The 26,647-nt window shown below is 47.7% G+C and overlaps 1 protein-coding gene across 6 annotated transcripts in view; it reads right to left on the bottom strand.

The window, feature by feature from the left end:
- The window catches only part of USP22 (ubiquitin specific peptidase 22), a 92,035-nt gene that overhangs the window by 37,706 nt on the left and 27,682 nt on the right, over window positions 1-26,647 (bottom strand). For 5 of the 6 annotated variants that reach the window (XM_038537137.1, XM_038537133.1, XM_038537136.1 and 2 more), the window contains exons 4-13: window positions 25,632-25,733; window positions 24,832-25,001; window positions 23,507-23,654; window positions 20,612-20,717; window positions 19,537-19,695; window positions 14,787-14,913; window positions 13,804-13,895; window positions 13,078-13,140; window positions 12,400-12,549; window positions 1,133-1,225 (exon numbers count right to left, since the gene is read on the bottom strand). In XM_038537137.1, coding sequence (XP_038393065.1) covers window positions 1,135-1,225; window positions 12,400-12,549; window positions 13,078-13,140; window positions 13,804-13,895; window positions 14,787-14,913; window positions 19,537-19,695; window positions 20,612-20,717; window positions 23,507-23,654; window positions 24,832-25,001; window positions 25,632-25,733 — 1,208 coding nt within the window. In that variant the 3' untranslated portion in view covers window positions 1,133-1,134. Of the gene's footprint in view, window positions 1-1,132; window positions 1,226-8,517; window positions 11,582-12,399; window positions 12,550-13,077; window positions 13,141-13,803; window positions 13,896-14,786; window positions 14,914-19,536; window positions 19,696-20,611; window positions 20,718-23,506; window positions 23,655-24,831; window positions 25,002-25,631; window positions 25,734-26,647 lie in introns of those variants that run through there. The other variant, XM_038537138.1, reaches the window with a different exon arrangement.

Below are 26,647 nucleotides of genomic sequence, written 5' to 3' on the forward strand. Positions count from 1 at the left end.
TCAAGTCAGCCAAGCTAGGAGCTGAGCTGGGTTTGGGTTTTGTTGTTACAGTCACCTTTTGTGCCTTGCTAGCTGCAAAGTGCCCTGGTGTTACCATGTTCTTGGTGGCAGGGGGTGGCTGGGCTGGTGATATTCCTGCTATGAACTCGGCTTTACACCTTCCCTGTGTGCCACTGCCTAAAGAGGCTCTTTCTCCATTCTTTGCTCTCTGTAGGTGGTAAGTCTACCATTACATCACTTGGTGCTGGCCCATCTGACGGGTGGCGGAGCCACCTTCCATCCTGGTGTCAGGCAGGCCATGTTCCTGGGCTGAGGGGCTGAGCCTTTTCCCGTGATGCTTCCCTCCCCTGGGAATGGACAGTTTCCTGCCCCTAGATAGAGTAGAGGGTATTTGCCTTCCTACTGCCCACAGTGGGTATATCATCTGTATCCTGAGTTCACAGCCCCTTCCCCAGCTTTGGTTTGTTGGGAAAGAAGAGTCTGGGGGGCTGTGAATACTTCCAGCAGCCAGGGCCCCACGCCTGCTCCTCTGATAGAGGCTTCCTGTGGTCCCTGCCTGGTGCCTGGTTTTTATGAGGTCCAGTGGAAGTCTGTGGAGAAGCACCTGCAAGTGGGTATCAACTCCACTTGTTTGACTTTCCCAGAAGTTCTGTGCTCTCATGCAAGCCTTCAAATCATGGGAGGACTTGCTCTTGCCCATTTTCATGGCAGCTTTGCCTTCTTCCTTGCACTTGGCCACAGGTGGCCACTGTTCATGTCCCCTCTCTCCTTGGAGGCACCTGCCTTCCTTAGACTCCAGGCTAGTCGGTTGCCCTGCAACTTTAGCTCACAGATGGGCTCAGAGAAGATATAGTTTTGTGGATTATCCAGCTATATTATCATTTGGGAAGGAGTGGCCTTCTCTCTGGCTTTCTCCTTCCTAGGTGGCCTTGGAAGCCAGGGTGATCTTATAAAAATATCAATGACATCGTGTCTTTTCACTGCTTAAAACTCTCTCATGGGTTCTTGACACAGAACAAAATCTCCACCTTTTACAGGGGCCTCTGAGCCCATGTGTTCTGGCCCCTGGCCTCCTCTCAAACTCAGCTCATATCACACTCCAGGGCACCCACCACCCTGCAGCCCCACTCACCCTCATCCTCCTGCCCTGAGGCCTTTGCGTTTGCTGTTCCCTCTACCAGGAATGTGCTTCCCTGCATCTTCACCCAGGTTGGAGGGGGTGCTCCTTTTTAAAAAAAAAAAAAAAAAAAAAAAAGATTTTATTTACTTATTCATGAGAGACACAGAGAGAGGGGCAGAGACATAGGCAGAGGGAGAAGCAGGCTCCATGGAAGGAGCCCAATGTGGGACTCGATCCTGGGACTCTGGGATCACACCCTGAGCCGAAGGCAGGCGCTCAACCGCTGAGCCACCCAGGCATGGAGGGGGTACTCCTATTGTGCAAAAGTCAGCTCAAATGCCATCTTCTCAGAGCCCCCTCCCCCCACCCCCAGCAGTTTCTCTTTTCCCTGATTTCTTAAAATCTCAGAAATCTCAGAGAAATGATTTTGGAAACTTCTCAAAATTAATTTTTGGTACAAAGGAGATAGGGAAGGGAGAGATTTCCTCCAGCTGTGCTTCTCTGGCTCTTGGTATTTTACATGAGCTATCTGGGCCGGCAGTTCTCAGCCTTAGCTGAACATGAGAATCCCTGGGGGGAAAAATCTGCAAAAAAAACTCCCAAAACTCCAGATGCCTGCACCACACTTTAGATCAATTAAATCAGATTCTCAAGAATGGGGAGGGCCAGGCATCCAGAGGCTTTTTAGGCTCCCAAGTGGCTCCAGGTGAAGAACCAGTGGTCTGGTCCTAAAACGGGCCATATCACCCACCAGCCTGACATTTGATCTCTTTCCAAGAGACCAGGGACAGGTCCACCATCTGCTTAGCAAAATACCTTGTTTCTCCTTCCTAATTTTTGTTGACACTCCCTCATTTATAGATTCATCAAAGGAAAAATACCAAACATATGCTAGGAAATGGACATAAGGGCTTGGTATGCATTTTTCCTTGTGAGTCAGAAGGCACACCACAGATCCCAAGAGCCCCAAGCTTGGCTTTCAGGTTTAGGGTTTTAAAAATTATTTATGTAAGTCTTACTACATGCCACGCATTTTTCTAAGCACTTTCCACATATTAACTCAAATTTTTTCCATATAATAATCCTATGAGAGGATACTAGTAGTGTCCCCCATTTTCTAGATGAGTTTAAGTAGCTCACCCAAAGGTACCCAGAACCAGGATTTGTGTGCAGGCAGCCTGGTTCCACATCCTGTCTCTTAATCACTGGACTGTACCACAGAGAAAGTTTAAATCACAAGTGAAAACATTAGAGAAGCTGGAACTTGCATCTTAGCATGCGGTGACATGCCCCTGACAAGGCAGAGAAACCACATGAATGCATCGGCATGGAAAGCATGAAAAATCCTGGCTGGAGACCAGGAGGAATTTTTCCACTGGCTGCTCAGGAGAAGCAGGCCACAGCATAGGTCAGAGGTGGCAGTGGTCACACAGTGTCTCTCCCCCAAGCCTTCCAGACTTGGCTTTTAGAATTGACGGGAAACCACGGCGTGGGCTGGATTCAACAGTGGAGCCAAGGGAGCTCGCTAAGGTGTCCCTCTGAGCCTTCATCTTCCCATCTTCAAGGACACGCTGTTCCTTTTACCTGGAATGTTCTACCTCTGATAGCCTGTGCTCAGTTTCTTACTTCCTTCAGGACTCTGCTGGGAGGTTGTCTTATTGAAGAGCTATTTGACCACCTGTGTAAACAGCACACCCACTGCTGTCGCGCTCTGGCCCCCAGCCTCTCTACGCAGAGCTCAGCACAGTCTGACGTATATGTGTGTCCCCCACACTGACTGTACCCTCCGTGAGCACAGGACTGTGGGCTCGCTCCTGATGTCCACAACAGTACAAGCCCTGAATGATACAGGGCGTCAAATAGTTGCCAAATGAGTGAATTCAGGAGCCCAATGGGATCACTGTTAAACTCTACTAGTTTGAACACTCTATAGAAATGCAACTTATTTACATTTCATCTTTCTCTCTTAGCCACTGGCATGGACATCCATTCATGACTGACTGGTATCACCATCAGGAGAAGCAGGGAGAAAAAAAAATCTCTAGACTCCTCAGATGTCAGGATTGGGGAGGAGTGTTTCCCAACCACCCATTTTAAACTCTGCCTCTTCTCATCCTACAACGGAGGGGCCAGAGGGCTCAAAAGAACCACCAGCCCGAGGAGCACCCTCAGTGAGTGCAGAGCCCCAACTAGTGCTCATCTCTTGTCCCCTGAAAAGATCCTTTCCTGTCCATCAAACTGCTTTTTCAGGAGCAGACCGATCCACTGACAGAAATGGGGTGGGGGGGGTGGACGTGGAGTTACGATCAGGCCACAGTAGTATTCACAGATTTGCTGCATGAGGAGTATTTGTCTCCAACTTATAGGAGCTCCCACACTGGGATAAAGTGTGTAAGATTTCAGGTGGATACATTTCTTCTTATGAAAAAGGTGGAGTATGCCTCCTTCATTGGCAGAGTTGTGTGTGCAGACAGGGAGCTGGGGACCTGGAGAAAGTCAGGGGGTCCTGCCCCAGGAGACTGGTCCAGGTTGGGGCTTCAGCTTTGCCCTGAATTACACTGGCCATCATGCCCATTGCAGGAGGGGACTTTGTGTTTGTTTTAATGCATGAGTCTGAGAGTCCCAGGAGACAGAGATGTCAGAGTGCGGTGGATGCTTGGTGCACACCCCAGGCCCTCCCAGGACTGAAGCATCCGGTTCCCCCTCTGGAGGAGGGAACAACAATCAACAGGGCCACCTCATCCACACCACTGTTGCCCCTGTCCTGCTAAGTGTCACTTCCTCAGCCAGGCCCCCAACTGCCCTGTAAGGTTGCCAGAGCACTCTGTACCCACGATTGTTCACAATTCTTACAGACATTAGGTCCATGCTTATTTCCTTTCCTGCAAGTTCCTCAGGGACAGGACCTGGCCTCTTTCTGCTCACCATCACACTCCACTGGAGATCTGTTATCAAAGTCCCACACTGAGCAGGAGAGTCATTTATTCAGTGAATACTGTGGACCAGGTGCTATGTTAAGCGCTGTAGACTAGATCTGGGCCATCCCCATTTTCACATATCATTCTTTTATTGAAGCAGCCCAAGACAATAGTTTTTCTTTAATCAAAAAAAATTATCTCTTGCTCACGTAACATGTCTGTCCAGTCACCTATAGGTTCTCCTCCATGTCATCCTTCCCCCAGGATATTCTGGTTGATGGAGACTAACTGAACTTTGCCAGCTGTTGTGGCAGACAGGTAAAGAGAGCGCAGAGAAACATGCACTGGCTGAGTCTGCCCAGAGAGCGTGCATATGATTTTTTTTTTTTTTTTGTAATGGAAGTATGTTTGACCCATTCTGATTATTCCCCCAGCTCCCAAGTGTAAAGTGGGCATACTTGGCACTTTGGCAGGATCTCCATGTGACTTTTAACCCGCTAGGTGAGGTCTACTGTGGTTGGAAGGACTCTGGAAATTCCTGGAACTTCATCTCCCTTACCAAGACAGTAAACCAGAAGCAATACGTATCCTTGGGGTGGGGGGTGGGGGGAGGGTCTTTTCTTTCCTTCTTTTTTTTTAAGATTTTATTTTAGAAAAAAAGAGAAGATTTTATTTTAGAGAATGAGCATGAGTGGGAAGGAGGGACAGAGGGAGAGCAGCAGACTCCCCGCTGAGCAGGGAGGCAACTTGGGGCTCAATCCCAGGACCCCGGCATCATAACCTGAGCCAAGAGCAGATGCCCAACCAAGCCACCCAGGTGCCCCTCCTGGGAGGACTTTGGATTTACACCCCCATCAAAGAATTAAAAGACACAGCAGCGGTATTACCAATCACAGTCCCATTTAATTCACCTGTATGGCCTGTGCAGATCTGTGGGAATGATGGCTGACTACTATAAGCCTAATCAAATGCTGTCCAGTTGCAGTTGCTGCCACAGAAGGGGTGCCACATTTACTGGAACAAATCAACATGGCTCCTGGCCCTAAGTATGCATCAATTGATCTGATGAATGCAGTTTTTTTTTTTTTCCATACCAATTTATAAGGACCACCAAGGCACTTTGCTTTTATGTGACAGGGCCAGCAGTACCCCTCACAGTATAGACTAGGGCTACATTAATTCTGCTTTCTGTTGTAAGAGTCTATATACATTATCTACTGCCTTGATATTCCATAATTCATCACCCTGGTCCACTATATTGATAGCACTTTGCTGGCTGGACCTGATAAGCAAGTAGTAGTAAATCCTACAGAAGCTTTAATAAGACAAGTGAACCAAAGCATGAGAAATAAACACCCCAAACCTCAAGCCTCCACAACTCAATGAAGTTTCTGGGGGCTCAGTAGTCTGAAGCCTGTTCAAGAGATCTTCAAGGTAAAGCATAAATTGCTGCAAGTTATACCACCTACTCTATAGAAAGAGGAACAATTCCTGACAGGGCTTGTTGGGTTTTGGAGGTAGCATACACCACAGTTGAGTGTGTTAATTTGACCATCTCCAAAGGCAGCATATGGCTCCCAGTTGCATAAGGACTTAAGTTCAGGTTGTCATACATGCTATACTATCACTCAAATCTTATAATCCAGAAGATCCAATGATACTCAAAGTGTCCATGGCAAATAAGGATGCTTTACGGAGACTCTAGCAAGAGCCAATAGGAGAGAAATGACACAGATCTCCAGGATTTCAGGGCGACTCCAATCTATGTCCTCCTCCTCAGATATGTATTCTCCTTTCTAGAAATAGCTCCTGCTTATTTCTTGGACTTAGCAGATTGAACATGTAATCATAAGACATGAGTTGGCCAGGCAGCCCAAGCATCCCGTAACAAGTGGTCTGACCCACTTGGCCTTAAGGTTGGGCTTGTCCAGTGGCCATCTATCATGTATGGGAATGGCATGTGGAAGAGTGAGTGTAGGCATGTCCAGAAGGTAAATTGCATGAACAGGTGCCTCAGACTTGCAACAGACACCTACTACATGGCATCAAGTGTTTTTTTGTGGCCAGATGACTGAGGACACTTACAGTGATGAAGGAAAATCCTGAGTGAAACTCTGAGCTGTGCATCTGGGTACCCACTTTGTCTGGAGTAAGAAAGGGCCAAAAGTAGTGACCTACATTGATTTGTGGTAAGTTGCCAGCAGCTTGGCTAGATGGTCAAACACCTGAACAGGATTGACTGATTGATTTAAAGATATTATCTATTTATTCATGAGAGACATAAAGAGAGAAGCAGAGACATAAGCAGAGGGAGAAGCAGGCTCCTCACAAGGATCCTGATGTGGGACTCAATCCTGGGACTCTGGGATCATGCCCTGAGCCAAAGACAGATGCTCAACCACTGAGCCACCCAGGCATCCCACCTGAACAGGATTTAAAGAATTAGTGACAAGGTCTGGTTGGGGACAGACCTCTCAAAATGGGCACCGACCACAAAGATATCTGTACCCATGTGAGCCCACCAGAGACTCCCTATAGGTGATGCTCTTAATGATCAGAAGACAAAATGGCATGCCGTCTGGATGTGGTCAGCTTCCTTCCCCAGGAAGACCCATGAACCGAAGAGCCATGAAGACGGGTGGGAGCTAGAATAGGCTCAACGTCTTAGACCTGCTCTGCCCGAGACTCACTAAGCTAACTACAGCTGAGTGCCTAAGCAGCTAACAACGAACACTAACACAGAGGCCCTAGGATGGCATTTCTTAAGAGGACCAGCTAGCCCCACCCGGTGGCAGGTTGACTTCACTGGGCCTCTTGCATCATGGAGGGGGCAGAGATTTGTCTTCACTGGAATAAACTCATATTCTGATGACAGACAGCCCTGTCAGCAGCACCAATCAGTCACATTCCACAAATTGCTTCTGATCACAGAACCCAAATCACAGCAAAGGGCATTTGTGAGCAACAGGCTTGTATCCATGGAACTAACTGTTCTCACTACATCACCCCCCTCCTGGAAGCAGCTGGGCATACTGAGGACTCAGCTATGGTGAAAGAATGAGGTTCTACCTTTCAGGATGATTTTTTTTATGTCTTTAGCCAGAGACCATTATCTTGTGCGGACTCCCTCCCTTACAGCCAGAATATATGGGTCTGAGGATCAAGGTGTGGGAGTGGGGTTGGCATTTCCCAGTACTTTTTTTTTTTTTTCTTAATTCATGAGAGAGAGAATGAGAGAGAGAGAGAGAGAGAGAGGCAGAGACACAAGTAGAGGGAGAAGCAGGCTCCATGCAGGGAGCCTGACATGGGACTCGATCCCGGGTCTTCAGATCAGGCCCTGGGCCAAAAGCAGGAACTAAAGCGCTGAGCCACCCGGGCTGCCCGGCACTTCCCAGTATTACACTAATAATCCAATCAAAGCATCTTTTTATTCCACGCCTGGAAAATTTGGTCTTTGTTGGCTTAGTAGTCTTAGACCCTAAGGGGAATATTTTCCACTGAGCGACACAACACTGGTTCTGAGTAATAGGAAGAGCATGCTACTCTGTGGGGACAGAAGACTACACCTGGGACTCGGGGGGATTCTCCGGTATCTCTTGATGTTTCCATGTAAGGGAAGTAAAGGCAATTGCAGCAAAGGTTCCTTAAAAAAAGGGTATTTCAGCAATAAGGGTTTGGGTCAACCTGGTAAAAAATCAGTTAAGGGAGTTTCTGAGGACAAGGGAAGTGTGGAGGGAGTAGGAATTGGGGGGGGGGGTCACAAATGTCAACTACAATCCTGTGACCAATTACAGAATCAAGGGTAGCCATAACCGTGCACATTTTCTCCTTATATTCTCATGCACTTTTCTCATTTGGGGCACTTACTCCAAATGCATGTTGTTATACCACATCCTGGGCCTGGTCACTAAACGTGGGCAAGGATTCCTGCATTTAAGAAGCTCCTCGGGATGCCTGAATGGCTCCGTGGTTTGGCACCTGCCTTCAGCCCGGGAGCATGATCCTGGAGTCCCAGGATCGAGTCCCACATCGGGCTCCCCACAGGGAGCCTGCTTCTCCCTCTGCCTGTGTCTCTGCCTCTCTCTCTCTGTGTCTCTCACGAATAAATAAATCCTTAAAAACTAAAAAAATAAAGAAGCTCCTCTGTTGACTATTCCAGTGACTAACTCTGAGAGGGCATGGTTGTCCTGAATCCCAGATATGTCACCATGCTGCCCACCAAGAGGAAGAAAGGAGGGTCAGAGAAGCAGTGAGCCAATCAGAGAAAATGAGAACATGTGGGGTGCATGGACATCCCCCCACCGCCCCTCCCCACCCCCCAGGCAGTCACTGGACCCGCCCAAACCAAGTAGGAGCTCTGGTCGCTGACCTCGGCAGGGTTCCTGTCACCACAGCTCAGCCCTGGCATCCGCACACAGGAGCCTCTCATCCACAGCACCCTCTCTGGCTGCTGTCATTAGGAAGAGGAGAGTCGGCTAGTTTTCAGAGAAAATGTTGCTTTATTATGACATAGGAAAGACTACAAGCCATTAAGGGAGAAGATTCGACAGTTCCTCAAAATGACAGGTAAAAGGGAGGTGTAAACATCTTGGTAATAAAATCCACAGCACGATCATTGGAATCTTTTCTTACAGTTTTTGTTTTCAAGGTTATAGTAAACAAAACAGTCACTTGAATTGTCAAAAGAACGGCCATTTTACCCAAGGAAAGCATACACACCAAGCCAAAGGACAACAGCACGGGGCTATGTGTTGTGGGGGTGGGGGCGCTGCCGCAGGAAGGAGGCCTGGGCGATCCCGCGCCCTGGAGAGGAGGCCCGGCTGCTCGGGCTGCCCACCCCCGGCCCTAGCTCGCCCCCACTCTCCCAGCACAGACGCTGCTCAGAACTCACTTCAGACCTCAGAAGAGGAAAAAAAAGCCCAGTTTCACTGTGAAGCACTGAAGTGATAGCCAAGATCTCAGAAATACAGCTTATTTTAAAACCACTGGAGGGAGTGCAGGAGAGGCTCACCCAATGATCCCTTAGTGTCAGATGCACTTGGTAATGACCTGAACACATACACAGGGGTGGTTACTAGGAAACAAGGAAGCCATTTTCCTGAATCGAATAACTGGCTTGGGAGCAAGAGAAAAACTCCAGGCCCATCAGAGTATTTTGTTGGTAACAAGGTAAATCCCAGCACACTTGGCGGTGGCAGGATGTCCTGCTGGCAGCACTGCCCATGGTGCCTGCAGTCATGGGAGCTTCCCAGTGGCACACAGACAGGTGACTAGTTGGAACCCTAGTGCCAACAGGGAATAACGAGAATGAATCTGGATATAAACATTTATTAAAATCCTGTCTACAAAAGATAAACGTGGCCTCACTGTCCTCAGACTTCATGCTCTTGGAACAGCTGAACCCTCCTGAACATAAGCAGAAACAGATGTGGGAAGCAGGGCCGGCTGACCACAGGGAACCTATCAGAAAACCCAGGACAATCCAGTAGAGCCAGGTCACAAGGTAGCAAAGTTCATGGCTCAGAACTCTGCAGGTCAGCTTTAGTCAGCTCCTCTTTTTGCTTCTTAAGAAAAGGCAATGGCTCTCCCAAAAAGAAATCTCCAAGTCTCTCTCAAACACACACACATGGCTCAGGCATGTGGGGTTTGAAAACCAGCACCCACCCATATTTCTGATGATGACGATCTTAAAATGCATATTCCTAAAATGCAGAAACACATTGAGCCTGAACTGAGCAAGTACTTTAAAAGCTGCATCACTAAGGACTTTGTCATATATGATGCTGCTGCAGCTATGGATCGTTGTTTCATGTATTCTAGCGTCTTCCACATTGAGCAATAACTACCCAGCTGCTGCTGCTCCTACCCACCTCCTAACCTGACCAGCTAGTGAGCCAGATTAGGAGCACTATTTTTGTATGGCCTACCAGCTAAGAATAGTTAGCACATTTTTAAATAGGGGGGAAAAAAATCCATGATATGTGAAAATTATCAAATTTCAGTATCCACAAAAAGTTTTATTAGAACACACCCATGCTCATCTGTTTATGTATTAACTACGACAGAGACCACATGGCCCAGAAAGCCTCAAATATTTACTCTCTGGCTCTTTACAAAAAAAAAAAAAAAAATTTGTGGTGAGCCTGAAACAGAGGGGCTCCCAGGGCAAGCAGTGCGTGTTCTAAGAACTACAGTAAAGCAGTTTCTCCTCCCTTACATCTCTGGGTTAAGTTCTCAGAAATGGACAATCTACGTGTGGGTGTGACCAGACAGATGCATGCAAGATATCTTACAAGGAACACTGCAAACTGTTCCATCTCCCCAGGCGGCTCCTCCCTCTTCTGACCGGCTCATCACAAAGCCATCTCCCCACTATGGTTTAACCAACATCAAAGGTAAAGCAGAGGCAACAGCACTGGCATGCAGACTCCGCTGGAAGCCACCCCGGCTTCCCTCCCACACATGAGCCGCCATGCAACGACAGGGACAGTGAGTGGGACAGGTGGCCAGGAAGCAAATAGGAGGAAGGGGACAATGAAGCCACTGGACCCTTCATTCACTCCAAAGATTCCTAGGAGATACCTGTTAGCCTCAGCCTGACTCTTGTCCGCTGCACCCGTCTTAACCAGGACATCGATGCTTCGAAAGGGAAGGGGAGCAACAAAACCACCACCGATCAAAAAGCAAGATTCACTCTCGAGAATAAAGGAAAACAATCTAATAAATTTCAGTATAAATTCAATAATTCATTCACGTTACTACCATTACGTTTATGAAAATCACCATTGTGGAAAAAGAGAGAAAAGGGGAGAGAGCTCAGAAAATGTCTATTTCTAAAAAAAAACAAGAGAGAACACCTGGGCTGACGCTTCCACATGCAGTTTGATGCTAAGTTATTTGTGGAACAGACGTGCTTGGAAACCCGTTAGTGTCTTCTGTTCCACAGGCTCGGGGACAAGGCGGAGGTTAAGAGCTCCACGCTGTATGTATTTAATACTAAACTCACAGAGAAAGATGCTTTGTGGAGTCCTCTGTCCTTACACGATGTCTGTGGCTCCTGTACTTCGCTGCTTTAATGGACCCATGACTCTCAACCAGGCCGGCGCCTTGTTAAACTGCACCACCGAGTGTAAGCACCGGGACCAGTCCCGCTCCCCCCTCCCCCCACCCCCACTCTCCCCCATGTGGTCTCGAGGGGCACCGGAGCAGAGCCAGTGACACATCAAAGGTGCCCAGTCCCGCACACAGCGCGCCTGCCATTTGGCTGCTTCTGTCATGCGGGTCCTGGAGCCTGGTTCCAAGCACAGCGCTTGTCCATGCAGACGGCACGAGCCCAGGCACCAATTGTGGCTGTGGTGGGGCCCAGACCACAGAGGAATCCGATGTTCTCGGGGGGCACTTCTGTGTGGGTGGTGGCTTCATGACGGGGAGAATGGGGATCATTCTGTGAGGCTAGCCAACTGATCGCCTTCATTGTTTTCAAACCAACTGCAGATAAGGCTACTCATACTCCAGGAACTGTTTGTGGTAGAACAGCAGGTATCTGAGGAGGTGAAGACAGGAAGCATGCTTATAGTCTAACCCATGGAGGTTGAAGCAAAACCAACCCTCCTCCTGCAGGAACACTCGTGTGGTAGGCTCAACACATGCTGGTGGTCTGTTTGCTGGGCTGGGTTTGGGTCCTTGGTCCCCATGGAGGAGGGGCCTTGGCTCAGCAGCAGTGAGCCCACAGTGAATGCCTGTCCTCTCACTTGCGCACCAGGAAGTCACAAGCCCCATCAGCCCTGCTTCCCACACACCCCCAGACTCCGCTTCTCTGCTCTTCCATAGCTACTGCCCTTGTGGTGGAGACTACTCTGGAGGAAACTCTTGCAGCGGCTTCTAGTTCAAAATCCACCCCTTTGGGCAGCCTCCTCACTGTCCACAAAGCCATCCTTTCAAGCACAAATCCTTCTACACAGACTTTCTCAAAGGGCACTCCACTGCTTGGGGTAAACAAAGTGCAGATGCCTCCAGAGTGCTCATGGCAGCTCATCTCAGCCTGTCCCTGGACCCGGGGGCTCTATGGACAGTCTCGAGATGAACAGGGACTTAAAGTAAAAGGTGGATGACAATGGGCCAGGAAGGGATGAAATGGGCAAAGAGTAGAGGAATTCCCTAAGGACCCACATGGCTGCTCATGCCATAGTGAACATAAATGACCACCACCCCATTATCTGTGTTAAGTGATCGACAGTGACCTCGCCCATCCAGTGACCAATCAAGGCTGGCTTCCTGTCAAGCCTTGTTCCTTCAGAGCCTCAAGGCAAACACCCCAGAATGGATGTACACCAAGGTAGTTAGCTGCCAGCCTGGACCTACCCCTCACTGTCCAGCACGTCCTCAATGCTGGCCTTGGTGATGATGGCATCGTCACATTTGAACCACTGGTCCTTGTGCTGCCGAATGAAGCTGGTGTAGTGGCCACTCTCCAGGGTCCCCTGGTGGTTAACTACGGCAAACAAGGAGTACCTGGATTGGGAGCACGGGCAGGGGAGAGATGGAGCAGTCAACTCAGTTTTATTACCACCAGAAGCAGCTGGAAGCCTGCAGAGTGAATAGCCCACTGACCCCAAATGGGAACACCCCAGGAATGAGCGCTGCTGTACAGAGAGCATGAACGCCTGCCTGGTCCGCTCAGCTCTCCAGCTGCTTTGCCAGAAACCACACTTTGTGGAAGTGCAGACAGCTTCAGTACTGGGGATGCTATAAGCAGGTTGTCCTTTGTTCTATCAACCCACGGTAAGCAGGGTAGTAAAGAAGAGAACAGAGGTCTTCCTGCAATGGGAGCTTTATGGTACAGGTGTGAAAAGTCCTTTCCCAACAGGGCTTGAGCATTCTCAACAAGGCTGGATAGCAGCAAGACAGGCAGCAGGCCAGTGGCCAAAAGAAACCAGGGCTCTGCCATCATGGAGCCCTCCCTGCCAAGCCTTCCAGTGGTCCCCGGCTCCCCACTCACCCTCGAGAGGCCCGTGGCAAACCCACAAGGCAACCACTTACTTATTGTCATTGTTGAGACTATCCGTTGGCTGCTGGTACTGTCCATTCATCCTGCTCTCTTTGCTGTAACAAACAACAGCAGCTACTCAGCAGTACTTAAAATAATCAACCGAGCAGACGCATGGCTCCAATAATGATGGTACTACTACCACTGGGGCCTCCCAGAGCAGGTGCAAGACCAGGTGCGTTTCAGACAAGCTTTCTAGTTCTTCCAGCAACCCTGCTTTCTAGGGGGAGCCTATCCCTGTGTGAAGGTGAGGAAGTGAGGCCAAGGCCAGCCCACACAGACCTGACGCCACCTTACTGCTTCAAGCCGAGTCTGTAGTGATCCCCAGGAGACTAATGCACGTTGAACGTATGAGCAAGTGTCACAGTTATTAGGAGGATATATTTTAAGTGGTCCAGGATTATCAAGATTTAAAAATGAGGGAAACTGAATCTATAACTGCAAAATCCACTGTTGCTTAGCTGTATCCAAAGTCCATGACATCAACAGCCACGCTGCTTTGTGTGATCCCACCCGATCACTTGCCAAGTCTGACAGAGGATTTGCTAGAGAAAACTCAAAGCTGAAGCAGCAGGGCTGAGGGAACTCAACTGTGTCCTGATTTAAGATCAGGATAACAATTCAGTTTTAGCAGGTATGCTTCTATCAATGTCAACCCCGGACCCCATGGAGCCATGCCCTTCCGGATCACACATATAGTGTGCCAAACCCTTTCATACCTGGATGCCATGAAGGGGGTCATGTCCAGTTCCAGGGGGAATGACACGTATGTGGTGATCTTCCGCCTCAGCTTGGCCGAGTGTTCAAATCGCTAGAGAAATTGGGTAGAAGGGGAGAGAAGGAAGAGGATGAGGCTATAGGGATTTCCTCCAACAGTGTGTCTCTGGGCACTCCCAAAAGCGGGCTTTTTCATTTTCTTTCTCAACTGCCCTTTGGCCACATTCAGAGCGTTGAGACTCAGTAACACAGTATTAATCCATACAAATCTCATTTGTGGGGTCCAAAAACAGTCTTAAAACAATGGGATTGTTCAAGGCGACTGACACCAAGTGTGCAGGAAAGTAATCTTACATCAAACCCAGCAAAGTGTAAGGTGGCAGAAAATAGAACAGGTATCCATAAGCTCTGGAAGCAAAAATGGACATACTATTCCTCTCACCAAAGACATTCCTTTGACTAGACTGGGGCTACTGAATCCAGCTAGCAAGCCAGGAATGGTTTGGATTTTTTGTTGAAAGGGTCATAAAATAAAACAAAGACCATAAAAACAAAGATCCTATGTGGCCACGAAGCCTAAAATACTTACTATCTGATCCTATACAGAAAAGGCTGACCAGTCTCTGGACCGGATCATAATGCTCTGTGTTTGTTTGCTTTTAAGTAAAAGAAAACCAGAAAACTTTGGTGTTGGGTGTGGTGGTGGTGGGGAATCTGGGGAGGAAGAGGACTAAAATCTTAACCCCCAGCCCCAGTAGAGTAACTCACACCCTACTTTCTTTATGAAGCGATTACTCTGGTTCACCACAAACCTCTCTGGGCAACAGAGAACAGGGGAAGAGTTACAACTTCTGTTCTTCACTGTTCCTTACTGAGTCACTAGAGTTACAAAATGTACCTCTATACACCAAACCCACAGACTCTAAATTGTACTGGGGTTTAAAAATTGAGTTGGCTACTGGAGTCTGCTTTCTAGAAAACTTACTTTGAGATGAAAACAGGCTACAATGGGCAGTTTCTTCATGGTGAGCTGCTTGGTGGACTCCTGGTAGCTATGGCAGCCACTACACTTGATCTTGGCACTGCTTCCTAAGTGCTCTGGTCTGGTAAACCTGCAAGGCATTTTAAAAACATATTTTTAGGGGAAAAAAGATGAGAGAGGAGAAAAAAGAAAAGAATTAGTTTATCATTTTCAATGGATTAATTTCTCTACTAAAAACATGAATACAGTTAGGAGTATTTATAATTTCACAATGAAAACAACAAACTATTTCTTCTTTCGTATCCCCTTATCACTTTAAAAGCTATCTTAAATTTTTTAAAATTAGGGCAGCCCAGATGGCTCAGTGGTTTAGCGCAGCCTTCAGCTCAGGGCTGATCCTGGAGACCCGGGATCGAGTCCCACGATGGGCTCCCTGTGTGGAGCCCGCTTCTCCCTCTGCCTGTGTCTCTGCCTCTCTCTCTCTCGGTCTCTCATGAATAAATAAAGTCTTTAAAAAATTTTTAATTAAAAGTCCAGTGAAATAGTAGTAATAACTTTCTAACTACTTTAAGACCCACCAATTCAAATTTTCAGAAAAATGAGAACTCACGTTCTTGAAAAAAAAAAACTGTACACAAATGTTTTTGGCAGATTTTTTAATAACCAAAAATCTCGGAAGCAAGAGGTCCTTCAGTGTGTGAATGGTTAAAGAAAATAGTACATGATGCCATGGAACACTAGTCAGGAACGAACAGGAACAAGCTATGGGTACACACAACCTGGATGAGTCTCCCCAGAATGTTGGGGGACTGGGGGAGGAGACCCAAAATGTTACATGTTCTATGATTCCATTTACATAACATTCCCAGAATGTTGAATTTGGAAATGGAGCACAGACTCATGGCTGTCAGGGGTTAAGAGGCAATAGTGGTAGGAGGGACCCGCAGGGATGGAAATGCCTGCTTCAATGTCAACATCCTGATTGTGATATTGTACTATAATTTTACAAGCTGTTAGCACTGGGGGAAACTCAGTAGAGAATACTCAGTTATTTTTTATTTATTTTTTAATTAAAGATTTTATTTATTTATTCATGAGAGACACAGAGAGAGAGAGAGATAGAGAAGGGCAGAGACACAGGCAGAGGGAGAAGCATGCTCCATGCAGGGAGCCCGACGTGGGACTCAATCCTGGGTCTCCAGGATCACACCCCAGGCCAAAGGCAGTGCTAAACGCTGGGCCACCGGGGCTGCCCCTCAGTTATTTTTTATAAATGCACGTGAATCTGTATCTTAAAATAGAAGTTAAATTTTAAAAATGGGGAAATGATCATTTTCTAATGATGAAAATAGATCACACCATAGATAGTAAGTTGGCAAGCATTTCTGACACAGGTGGTGGCTACTAAAAAGAAAAATCCATAAAACAGATGTTTCGGTATGGTGTTGTTTTTTTTTTTTTTTAATTTTATAAAGTATGCTTCTTTCCTTTTTTTTTTTAAAGATTTTATTTATTTATTCATGGGAGACACAGAGAGAGAGAGAGAGAGAGAGAGAGAGAGAGAGAGGCAGAGACATAGGCAGAGGGAGAAGCAGGCTCTATGCAGGGAGCCTGACATGGGACTTGATCCCAGGTCTCCAGGATCACACCTTGGGCTGAAGGCGGCGCTAAACCGCTGAGCCACCCAGGGTGCCCTCAATATGGCAAAATTTTGTAAATGTAAAGCTGAAAAACAAATAAAATTCACCTTTCACCACTGGGTCTGGAAATCTTTGTTTACCCTTCAGAACTCTGTCATCTCACTAGGGCAAGACGATGCCCCCTTCTGACCACTGCCTGCCCCGGAGGTGCCCCGGGAGTGGGAAGCCAATGAGACAGCAGGTAGATCTTATAAAGGAAGAACACAATAAAAAATAAAAAAATAAAGGAGAAACACCAGAAAACAAGGCATCTGAACTGTGGAAGGAGCCTTGGTATCCATTGACAGATGAATGGATAAAGGAGATGTGGTCTATGTATACACTGGAATATTTCTCAGTCATTAGACATGACAAATACCCACAATTTGCTTCAACGTGGATGGAACTGGAGGGTATTATGCTGAGTGAAGAAAGTCAGTTGGAGAAGGACAAACATTATATGGTCTCATTCATTTGGGGAATATAAAAAATAGTGAAAGGGAATAAAGGGGAAAGGAGAGAAAATGAGTGGGAAATATCAGAGAGGGTGACAGATCATGAGAGACTCCTAACTCTGGGAAAGGAACAAGGGGTAGTGGAAAGGGATGTGAGCGGGAGGATGGGGTGACTGGGTGACAGGCACTGAGGGGGGCACTTGACGAGATACGCACTGGATGTTATGCTGTATGTTGGCAAATTGAACTCCAATAAAAAAAATAGGATAGGATAGGATAGGAAAGGAAAGGAAAGGGGAAAGGAATCTGAGCGGGCTTGCTGCAACCTACAAGAACGAGCCCATAAATGCAATCTGCAACCTGCAGAGCATGGGTAATTCTGTGGAAAGTGATGTTGTCTTTTCAACATAGAAATGGTTAAGGAAACCAAAGGGAGACTGAAGCCTACGGATTTGCGAGGGGCTTGTGAAACCAAACAACGAAGTGTAGTGTGTAGGCCTCATTTGGATCCTGAGTTGAATGGACTGTACAGAATAGTTTTTTATAAAGCCAACCAGGGCAGTTTGAACACTGGGTATCTGACTGGAAGAGAGAAGGTGCCCAGGTTTATAGTGAAGACTTTGGATACACATGACTAACCATGACACTAGCTCATAATCCAATTTTCCAACTAAAACCAATTTGGCACCACTCCAACCCAACCACTCAGGAACACACTGGGGGCCACGACCACTTCCCTGACATCTACATGGACTTCCCCATTCAGCATAGGGTGACAGCAGGGCCTAGTATTCAGGCCAGTGTCATTACCAGGCAGAAATAGCACTGTGCACTGAGGATAAACACTGACTCTTAGAACTGAAGTCCAAGGCCGGCCCACAGCTGAAACTGGGCTGAAGACTCTGCCCATCCAGCAAGCATTCAGAAAACAGGTGACTGATGGTGGAAAGCAAAGTGCCTGAGGCAACAAACCTACCCAGCCTGGTGGCAAACAACACTTCCTTAAAGGAGCCCTCAAGTGCCTTCCCCAGTGAAGGAAGGAAGCGCCTCTGAGGCTCGTGCTACCAGAACTCACTTCCGTGATAGGTCCGAGTTTCCTGACATGCCGCCTTCGTGGCTTGTGAAGTCACACTAGAGGTGTAAACATTTTACTCACCCTTGCATTTGGATAAACATGCTTCAGCCAGTTATAACCACTTTGCCAACTAGTACCAATTAACCAACTTATCAATAAACAACACACTGCTTCTCATGAGGAGGCACGTTTTTTTAAACATACGCCAGTGCCGTAGAAAATGCTGAGTCCAAAGTCCTCTTTTGATGTTTTCTCATTTATTTTTCTGGAAGTTCCTGATACTTTGTCATTTTTCTTTCCATGTGCAGTGCCCCTAAACTGAAATACACTTATCCCCATATCCTTGTCATCTCTGCCAAATTATGCTAACTTTCTGGCACCAAGTATGTCAACCAAACCTGCTTCAACACGAAGAAAACATCCCACAATGTCAGACATGAAGAGGGTCCTACCTTCAAATTCACATAACCCTGAGTAAAGAATGGACAACAGAGCTCAACTCACATATCTTCTCCATTATCTATCTGTGCTACCCCTCCACCAAAACTAGGTGGGAGACGGGATCCATCTTCCTTCATGAAGTTTACCACAAAAGCCAGGTATCTGCTTTTCCCACCCACTAGCAATTTGGCCACACGACCTACGCTCGACCAGCTGAATACTCCTAATTTGGAATCTATCTGGAAAAATCGTTCTAAAGAAGCAACGGTAGGAACAATGTGTCCTGCTGGGAGCAGCACCTCAACTGCACCTGAGAGCGTCCAGGCCAGTAGCAGGCTGTATGTTTCTGGATCCTGGTCCCCAAGCCATCTCAGGGTGACCACCTGTTCACTAAGCTGCGTCCTCTCTAGCCTTCCTGTGGATGTTGTGAGCTAACCAGTATCTCTGCCTGCTTCAGTCCACCAGAGTCCATTTCTGCCACTTGCAGTTGCCAGCACTCTGACCTGGTATACACAGGTAGTCACACGTGTGTCGGGCAGAAGACCATCACCACGCAAGGTGCTGCGGGGGGACACGAACGTTGTAGGAGACAGTCTCCTCCCCTGAAAAGGCTGCATTTCAATCCTGACTGAGGAAGTATAGCACAGACAGTAAGAGCTGAGACAGCAACACAGTGAGGGAGCCAAGGGCTCCAACCACAGCCACATGCAGGCTATCATATCTTGTCTCATTTTCTATATCGGACATTTGAAAGAAAATCCTACTGGGCCCCGGGTGGCCCTGAATTTCTTAGGACTTTCCTCTGACCAATACTACCCTGAGGAGCCTCAAGGCAAGGAGAAGACAGGTGCCTGCATAGAAAGACCAGTCTTGGGACACCTGGGTGGCTCAACGGTTGAGCATCTGCATTCAGCTCAGGGCGTGATCCCAGTGAGTCCCAGGATCAAGTCCTGCATCAGACTTCTTGCAGGAAGCCTGTTTCTCCCTCTGCCTATGTCTTTGCATCATTCTGTGTCTTATGAATAAATAAATAAATCTTTAAAAAAAGGAAAAGAAAAAGAAAGACCAGTCTTTGTCTACAAAAGCGCCATTGGCAATCTTACCTCCTCAAGCAGTCCGTAAGCGTAGTGGTTCCTGCTACATGGCTTTCCCCATTCACCACGCTGCCTTCACTCCCTGGGCTCAGGGGCCAAAACGGGGTGGAAGAGCCAGGCAGATCTAAACTGATGTCCCAGAAGGGGTCTATGGTGGTAGAGACTCCACTAGAAGCAAGAGGAGATAAACATACCAGTGAGAATGGACAGCCACATGGCTTCAGAGGTAGCACCTGGCCAACAGCATCCACATGTTCTCACAGCTCTGCCCTTCCATCCAAATGACATGGAAGGTCAGAAAACGCAGGAGAGCTCCCACTCCATGCATCCTGGGCTTCCAAGGGGGCCCTATGGAGGAATAGCAGGTAAGCCACTTCAGGCAAAGGCTACTTTTACAGCAACAGTTTCCTAAAGAACCCAGAAGATCATCACACTCATTTTGAGGTTTTTCAAAAAACTGTAAGAATCAGGGACACTACCTTGGAGATCATAGAAAAGGAAACTGAAACGAAAAGCAACACTCTTTGGAACCCAGGTGCCAAGTGTTTGCTGTCTGTGTGCCAGTCCCTCTGGAAGGCAGGGCTCTCTTATTTAGCTCCTGGTGTTAGGGACTCCAAGGGAAGCAGAGATTCAGTGGGAGGCTTCGAAGCACACCTCACTGGGTGGCAGAGGAATAAAGATGGCCCCGGGGACCGTGCTCCAGATGACCTGCACCACTCAGGGTGACCTACTCATCTGTGGATCTGTCCTGGAGCTACTTTATCTCAACATATCTGATGGCTTGGCTGTTTAAGCTCAACTTGTCCGGCTTCACATCTGGTTGCTGCTGCAGATGCTCCTCTATAAAAGCCAAACAATCTATTTATCCACACATCACCAAAAAGATACAGCTGTGGGGGAACCCACTAAACTTCTGGCTCTAAGTAAAACTTAGAGAACACAGCAGTTTTGTTAGCTGAAAATGTACCATGATGTCCAATAAGCAACACCCAGAATAAAGTAAGCCTCACAGACAGGACCTGGGGTACCGCATCCCGATCTGGTCAGAAGAATGCACAGTGCTGTGCAGGAACCTCGCACTTACTGGCAGACTTGGCAGGTGACGTCCGACTGCAGCCCGCCCGTGAAGATTTGATCTATGATGCAGTTGCAGTGATTGGGGTTGTTGGCCTTCTTCCCATTATCGTCACCTGGGGATAGATCGCAGCTGTGTGATTTGCACCTGTGCCCCCGAGTCCGCAAGTTTCCGAGAGCTACAGGCCCAAGGCATGAGGCCATTCACCTGCAGAGGTGATGAAGCCACAAGGATCGATACTTTCAAAAGCGCACAGAGAACCCTAGTTCAAACAGGGAGACTTGGTGGGCAAAGAGGAAACAACCCTGCTAGTTTATTTTCAATTTTCTTCTTTTACTCCATTCCCTAAGACCTGCTTGGCTTCTCTCTAGGTACCAAGATATAGCTAATGCCCAGTCACTGGGGAGAGTTACAGATTCCCCTGTTCACGCAGAGAACGACTAAACTGTCATGCAGTGGCGTGGTGCCACATGCTGCCAGCAAAGCCCCTGCTCTCCCCTCCTCTCCTCCTACTCTACACGTACACGGTGCCCTGGCTTCAGAAAGTGTCCCTGCAGGACTCACCTCAGTCTGCTTTGCTCATCAGCTCCTGCACTCTGGAACTTCAGGAACAGTTCTGCTTTCCCATCAGCAGCACATAGAGAAGTACCATTCCTATCCTCTCTAGTTCAATACAGGTTTTATTTCTATATTTGGGTGCAGATATATGGATACTAACTAAGCTTACATGGTGGAATGTAACACATGTTGATATATACCATAAATACATACTACAGAACTTTCAAATAGACAAAAGGACTGGACTGTGTCTATCTGCATATGTATCACTTATCTAAAAAGTGAAATTATTACATAGAAATAAAGGATGTCCACCCAGCCTTTTGACAGCAAACTGCCTGGAGCAATTATGGAGAAAATGCTACCCAGAAAGATTTCAAATTCATGAGACAAAATGTTAGGAAGTAAAAAAATACATATAGGAAGACACAAAGGAAAAAAGGCCTCAAGATAGCTGAGGCTCCCAACCACCACACAACCAAGTGCATGGAGGGCCTGGCTGTGGCAGTGAACTAGGAGGGTTGAGGGAGGATTCTGAACACTCTGCTTCCAGCGAGAGAAGCCTTACGCTTCTCGTGATTTGTGAGATGGAAATACCTCAGACAAGTGCATCACAGTCACTGCATTGTGCTTCTGTCCCCTGAATGTTTTCACAATAAAGCCTTTCAAGCAGCTGATTTTTCAGGTTAGACTAACGCTGATAACAGAAGTCACCTGACTATCCTCAAGTGCTGGAATAATTTCACAGCCTTACACACCAGCTCTTTTGTTTGTATGCTGTACTCCATACTAGGAAGCTAAACCTTACCTAAGCTATTAAGCACCGTTTATTTGGTTCCTCAGGTGAACACTGAAAGGATGTGTATGTTTTTCAGGAGAAAAAAATTCAAGTACACAAAAAAGCCAGAAGCCTGACAGCTGATGAGAACAAGCCATCTTATTTGGAGTTTGGCTTGCCTCTCAGCTGTAATGTCAGACAACACATGTTGAGAGCAGCCCCGTGACTAGGGAGAGGCTGAGGAGCAGCAGTAGGAGGCAATTCAGTAAGACCTGGAAGACAGGCAGCTGTACCATCCTGGAGGCCACAGGTACCCAGGTAACTTGGTTACCCCGCACACCTCCACTACACTTGTGTGTGCTCCCCTGAACCGGCAGCCTCAGCATCACCAGGGACCCATCAGGAATGAACACCTGGGGCAGCCCCGGTGGTGCAGCGGTTTAGCGCCGCCTGCAGCCCAGGGCGTGATCCTGGAGACCCTGGATCGAGTCCCACGTCAGGCTCTCTGCATGGAGCCTGTTTCTCCCACTGCTTATGTCTCCAGCTCTCTGTGTCTCTCATGAGTAAATAAATAAAATCTTTAAAAAAAAAAAAAAAGGAATGAACACCTGCCTTTGCTCCACACCCACTGAACAGGAACACCAGCAAGCCCTCCAGGGGACGCTGACCCACAGTTAAATTTGAGAACCACCCCCCCCCCCCTTCATAGGACACCTGTGTCAGCACACTTTGGTGTAGGGCCTTCTGACTGGGAGCCCGCCATGGGGAGGGGAAGAGGAGGAACCATGGTGGCTTGTGATTCAGTCCTAAACTCCTGCTCCGAATGGAAGAGCTGCTGCCCACTGTCCCTTTCCCCAGACTATCCAAACCCACACATATCTGAGGCCCCTGAGGAGGCTGTCACCCTCTGGGGGCCAGGCTGTGGGACAGAAACCAAGATCCAGTGAGATCCAAAGAGAGACTTTAAAAGCCCCTGGCTGGATCCCAGAAGGAACATGACTGAGGGTTGGAGTGGCCCTGGCAAGTGTGCTGGTCCAGTTCTCAGCTCTCTCTCTAGCTACCTTAAAACAACAATCAAAAACAAAAACAAAACAAAAACAAAACAAAAAAAACAATCAGTCCTTCTGGAGACCCCACAAGGGGAGGGGCCAGTTTTGATGGTTCTGCTGTGTCTGGAGCAATTTGTAAGTTTCCAGCACACCACAGGCTATGACAACCCCAAGGAGCCACACATGAGCTCCCTCACAGTCAGGCCCAGAGGACCCCAGCAGCAGAGGACTCCAGGCAAAGGCCCGTCAAGGACAAAGAGTCCTGCTCACTGTTACAGCTCTTCCAGGACCAACCACCATGCTGGTCCACTCCCAGAAAGGTCGGAGGGAACACCCCAAACCACTTCCTCCTCTCTTCAAAACTATCAAGAACCTCTTCAGGGTATGAAGGATGTTTCTCTTCTTGTGGGGGGAAAGTCACAATGAAAAGACAAGTTCCCCAGAAGAGGTGCCTGCTGCGGCAGTGCCCCCACCCCTGCCCCAGGCACAAGGACAAGGAAGAGGACGGCCCAGGCGCACCTTTGCAGTGTCGGTGCAGGACGTCCAGGGCTGCGATGAGGAACTCGTGCGCATCCTGCTGCTCGTACCCCGCCAGGTGCCGCGCGTGAGTCCACACCAGGTGCAGCAACTTGTACGGGATATGGGGGGAGCGGTGCCCCGAGTAAAACTGCTCAGACGTGGAGAGGAAGGAAAAGGGGGAAGATGTCAAGAAAGAGTACACATCACACGTGACAACAAACATGTAACAGCAGCCAAGAATTTCCTGCAGCTGCTCTAATGGAAAAGGATTCCATTTTATATCCTTGTTTCCATTTTGTTGTTGTTTGCAAAATATATTTTTATGTGGACTCACTGGTCTTTCTGAATCTATCATTTTGTCCCTTTCCATTGTTGGTTTTCTACCAATAGGTCCAAACGATGAATCAGGAGTGCCCAATGCGTAAACAAGGCAGGTGGCTGCTGAGTGAGTGCAAGATACTTCAGGCCAGATCTGCTGGCTCCTCTGCTGGACCCCTAAAGTACACCTGGGCACTCTCAGCAACTAACAGGGCACATACCAGCCCCATTCTGTTGCCGAAGCAGCCAAGGGACTTCAGGTCAGAGACCCTTTCCAGTGCTTGGGTGCAGAAGAGAATCCAAACCCAGGACACCGGAGCTCAACCTGCACCCTATCCTGCCACATGGGGACAGGTACGGCCTGAGAGCAGCCTAGGATCTAAACAGAACAGACCCTCATGCTCAGGGTAGAGAGCCACAAAGCCAGAGATGGCCACAAAGCCAGAGGTGTTCTGCTGAAGCACACTCAGGCCTGGCAAGAGAAGGGCCACTCACCATGAGAACAAAGGATGGCAGACCATGAGGGAAGGGTAAAAGGACCATAGCATTTACGGACAAATGTCTTCCCCTGGCAGGGCCCCTTCGAAAAGGCTCTTTCTTATCCTCCAAGTTAGCACCATGCTTCTAAGTGATGCCAACAGACCCTAACGATTCCCTTTGGAAAAAATGTTCCCGGGATGCCTGTGTAGCCCAGTGGTTGAGCATCTGCCTTTGGCTCAGGTCGTGATCCCAGGGTCCTGGGATCGAGTCCCCTTATCAGGCTCCCCATGGGGAGCCTGCTTCTCGCTCTGCCTATGTCTCTGCCTCTCTCTCTGTGTCTCTCACGAATAAATAAGATCTTAGAAAAAAAAGTTCCATAATAAACGCACGTATTAAGTATTCACTGTATATAAGATGTCAGAAACCTGCCTTCATTAGGTCAATCTTTTTTCTTTTTTTTTTTTTTTTTAAAGGAAAAACACAAGTGGTTACAGAAGCCATACACTGCCAAGGTCAAGAGCGCTCACCTCCTGAAAAAGTGACGACATCTCACAGACCAGACATGAGCTGGGGCTCTGCATCTCACACCGGTGCCTGTCGGAGAGGAAGAAATCTCGCAGAAGTGGCGTGTGGGTGAGAGCCTGGACGATGCAGTTCATGAAGCACGTGTTTCCAAGGTTGATCAGTCCCCGCAGACCTGGCCGGGAGGCAGACAGGAGAGTGGGGCTGACAGGCTCTGCACCACAAGGACCACTGAGGCCCGATGGCACTGCTGTGCCTCTACATTTATTCACTCATTCAAGAGGTAAGAGGAAATGTCTTTTTCTAATTTTTAGGCCTTTTCTAGTAACTGTCCTGAGGAATGTTTACCATCATCCTTCCGCTCACCTCAGCCACTAAGTTTTGATAGAATGACCCACAGATAGAGCAACAGGTCAGAAAGGAGCTGCTCTAACAAAACCTATTAAAAAGCTTCTAAAACATATTCTTGAAGTGTTAGAAAACCCAGAGAACCCTCTCACACACACATTTCTCTCCCTAAAAGTCATGTACACAGCGTCAACCTGACCATAATGAGTCTTTTTACAGGATAGACTGTCAGGGCTGTTTCCATCACTATGGGGCCCCCCTCAACCTCACTGCAGCACCACCTCCCAAGAACAGGTGTTCCAGAAGTAGTGGGGGGAAAAGGGGGTGAAGACAACTGATGTACAAGGGGTTAGAGAGAACTGCACTATGCAATCCTCCTGTTCACATCTACGTTGGAATAGCCAGCCGTGCTGGCAGTGACAACAGACCACCACGCCCAGCACTGCCACCCACCTACCTATGGTGCAGTTGGAGGTGATCTTTCGCCTTTTCGGGTTGTGTTTCAGCAGTTCAAGCTCTCGTTTGGTTGGCTCCCAAGTTGAAAACTTCTCCCCAACACCTAAACACATGGAAGACAGTCCAGGTGCCATGAGCTCAATACTCATCAGGCGTGTTTGTAAGTAAAAGTGATGGTGACAGACCACTTATCAACTTGTATTTCAAAGATGGGCATCCACAACATGAGGTCTTTCTAGAACCATATTATATTACAACAGACTAAAAAAGAACAATTAAAAGGAGTTTTAGAAAAATGTGTGGTGAATGAGTTTTCCCCTGAGAAAGAAGGAAATGCCTCCCATCGACGCTACTGTAATGCTAATGCCAAGATGGTTTTTGTTTTTTCTTTTGCAAAGCCTATAATCCTTGAGTAGACAGAGGAGAAGCGGGGCACCCCGAGGTGATGTACCCTCCCAGAAAGAGTGAAAGCAACAAGGAGAAAACACTGGCTGAAACACCGTCTGAAAATGCATCATGTTGGACAGCTGTCCCCACAAGAGACTTATAACACAGATAATGGTGCAGATGCTAATTAAGTGTCCCAATACCTACTTGTTTCCCACGACTTGTTTCCCATATTTCTGCAAAATTCAATGAACTTTAAAAGACATAATATCTCATTGACACATGGGAACTATAGAATGATTTAGAAAAGCTCTGATTTATTCTGGGCCATGCATTTCTTAGTTCTTGTAGGGTAAATGTTCTTCCCAAAGAAATAATATATTCAGACTCAGTTGCAATGTTACTAAATTATTGAGGGAGAAAAGAATAGGAAGTTGTTCTCCAGAAAAGATTTGTTACATACAAACAAATCTGATCACAGAGAGCACCTGTTTGTATTGTTTCATTCTCGGAAAATGGTGTTTTTTCAAAAGCAGAGCAATTAAGCCCAAAAAGTGTAAAAGAGATACTGGGTTCTCTTTGTAAACAGTGACGGTTCTGCTAATTGACAGATGCTCACCAGTCAAGCGG

Source organism: Canis lupus, chromosome 5 (assembly GCF_011100685.1).
Source record: "Canis lupus familiaris isolate Mischka breed German Shepherd chromosome 5, alternate assembly UU_Cfam_GSD_1.0, whole genome shotgun sequence".
Classification (NCBI taxonomy): Eukaryota; Metazoa; Chordata; class Mammalia; order Carnivora; family Canidae; genus Canis; species Canis lupus.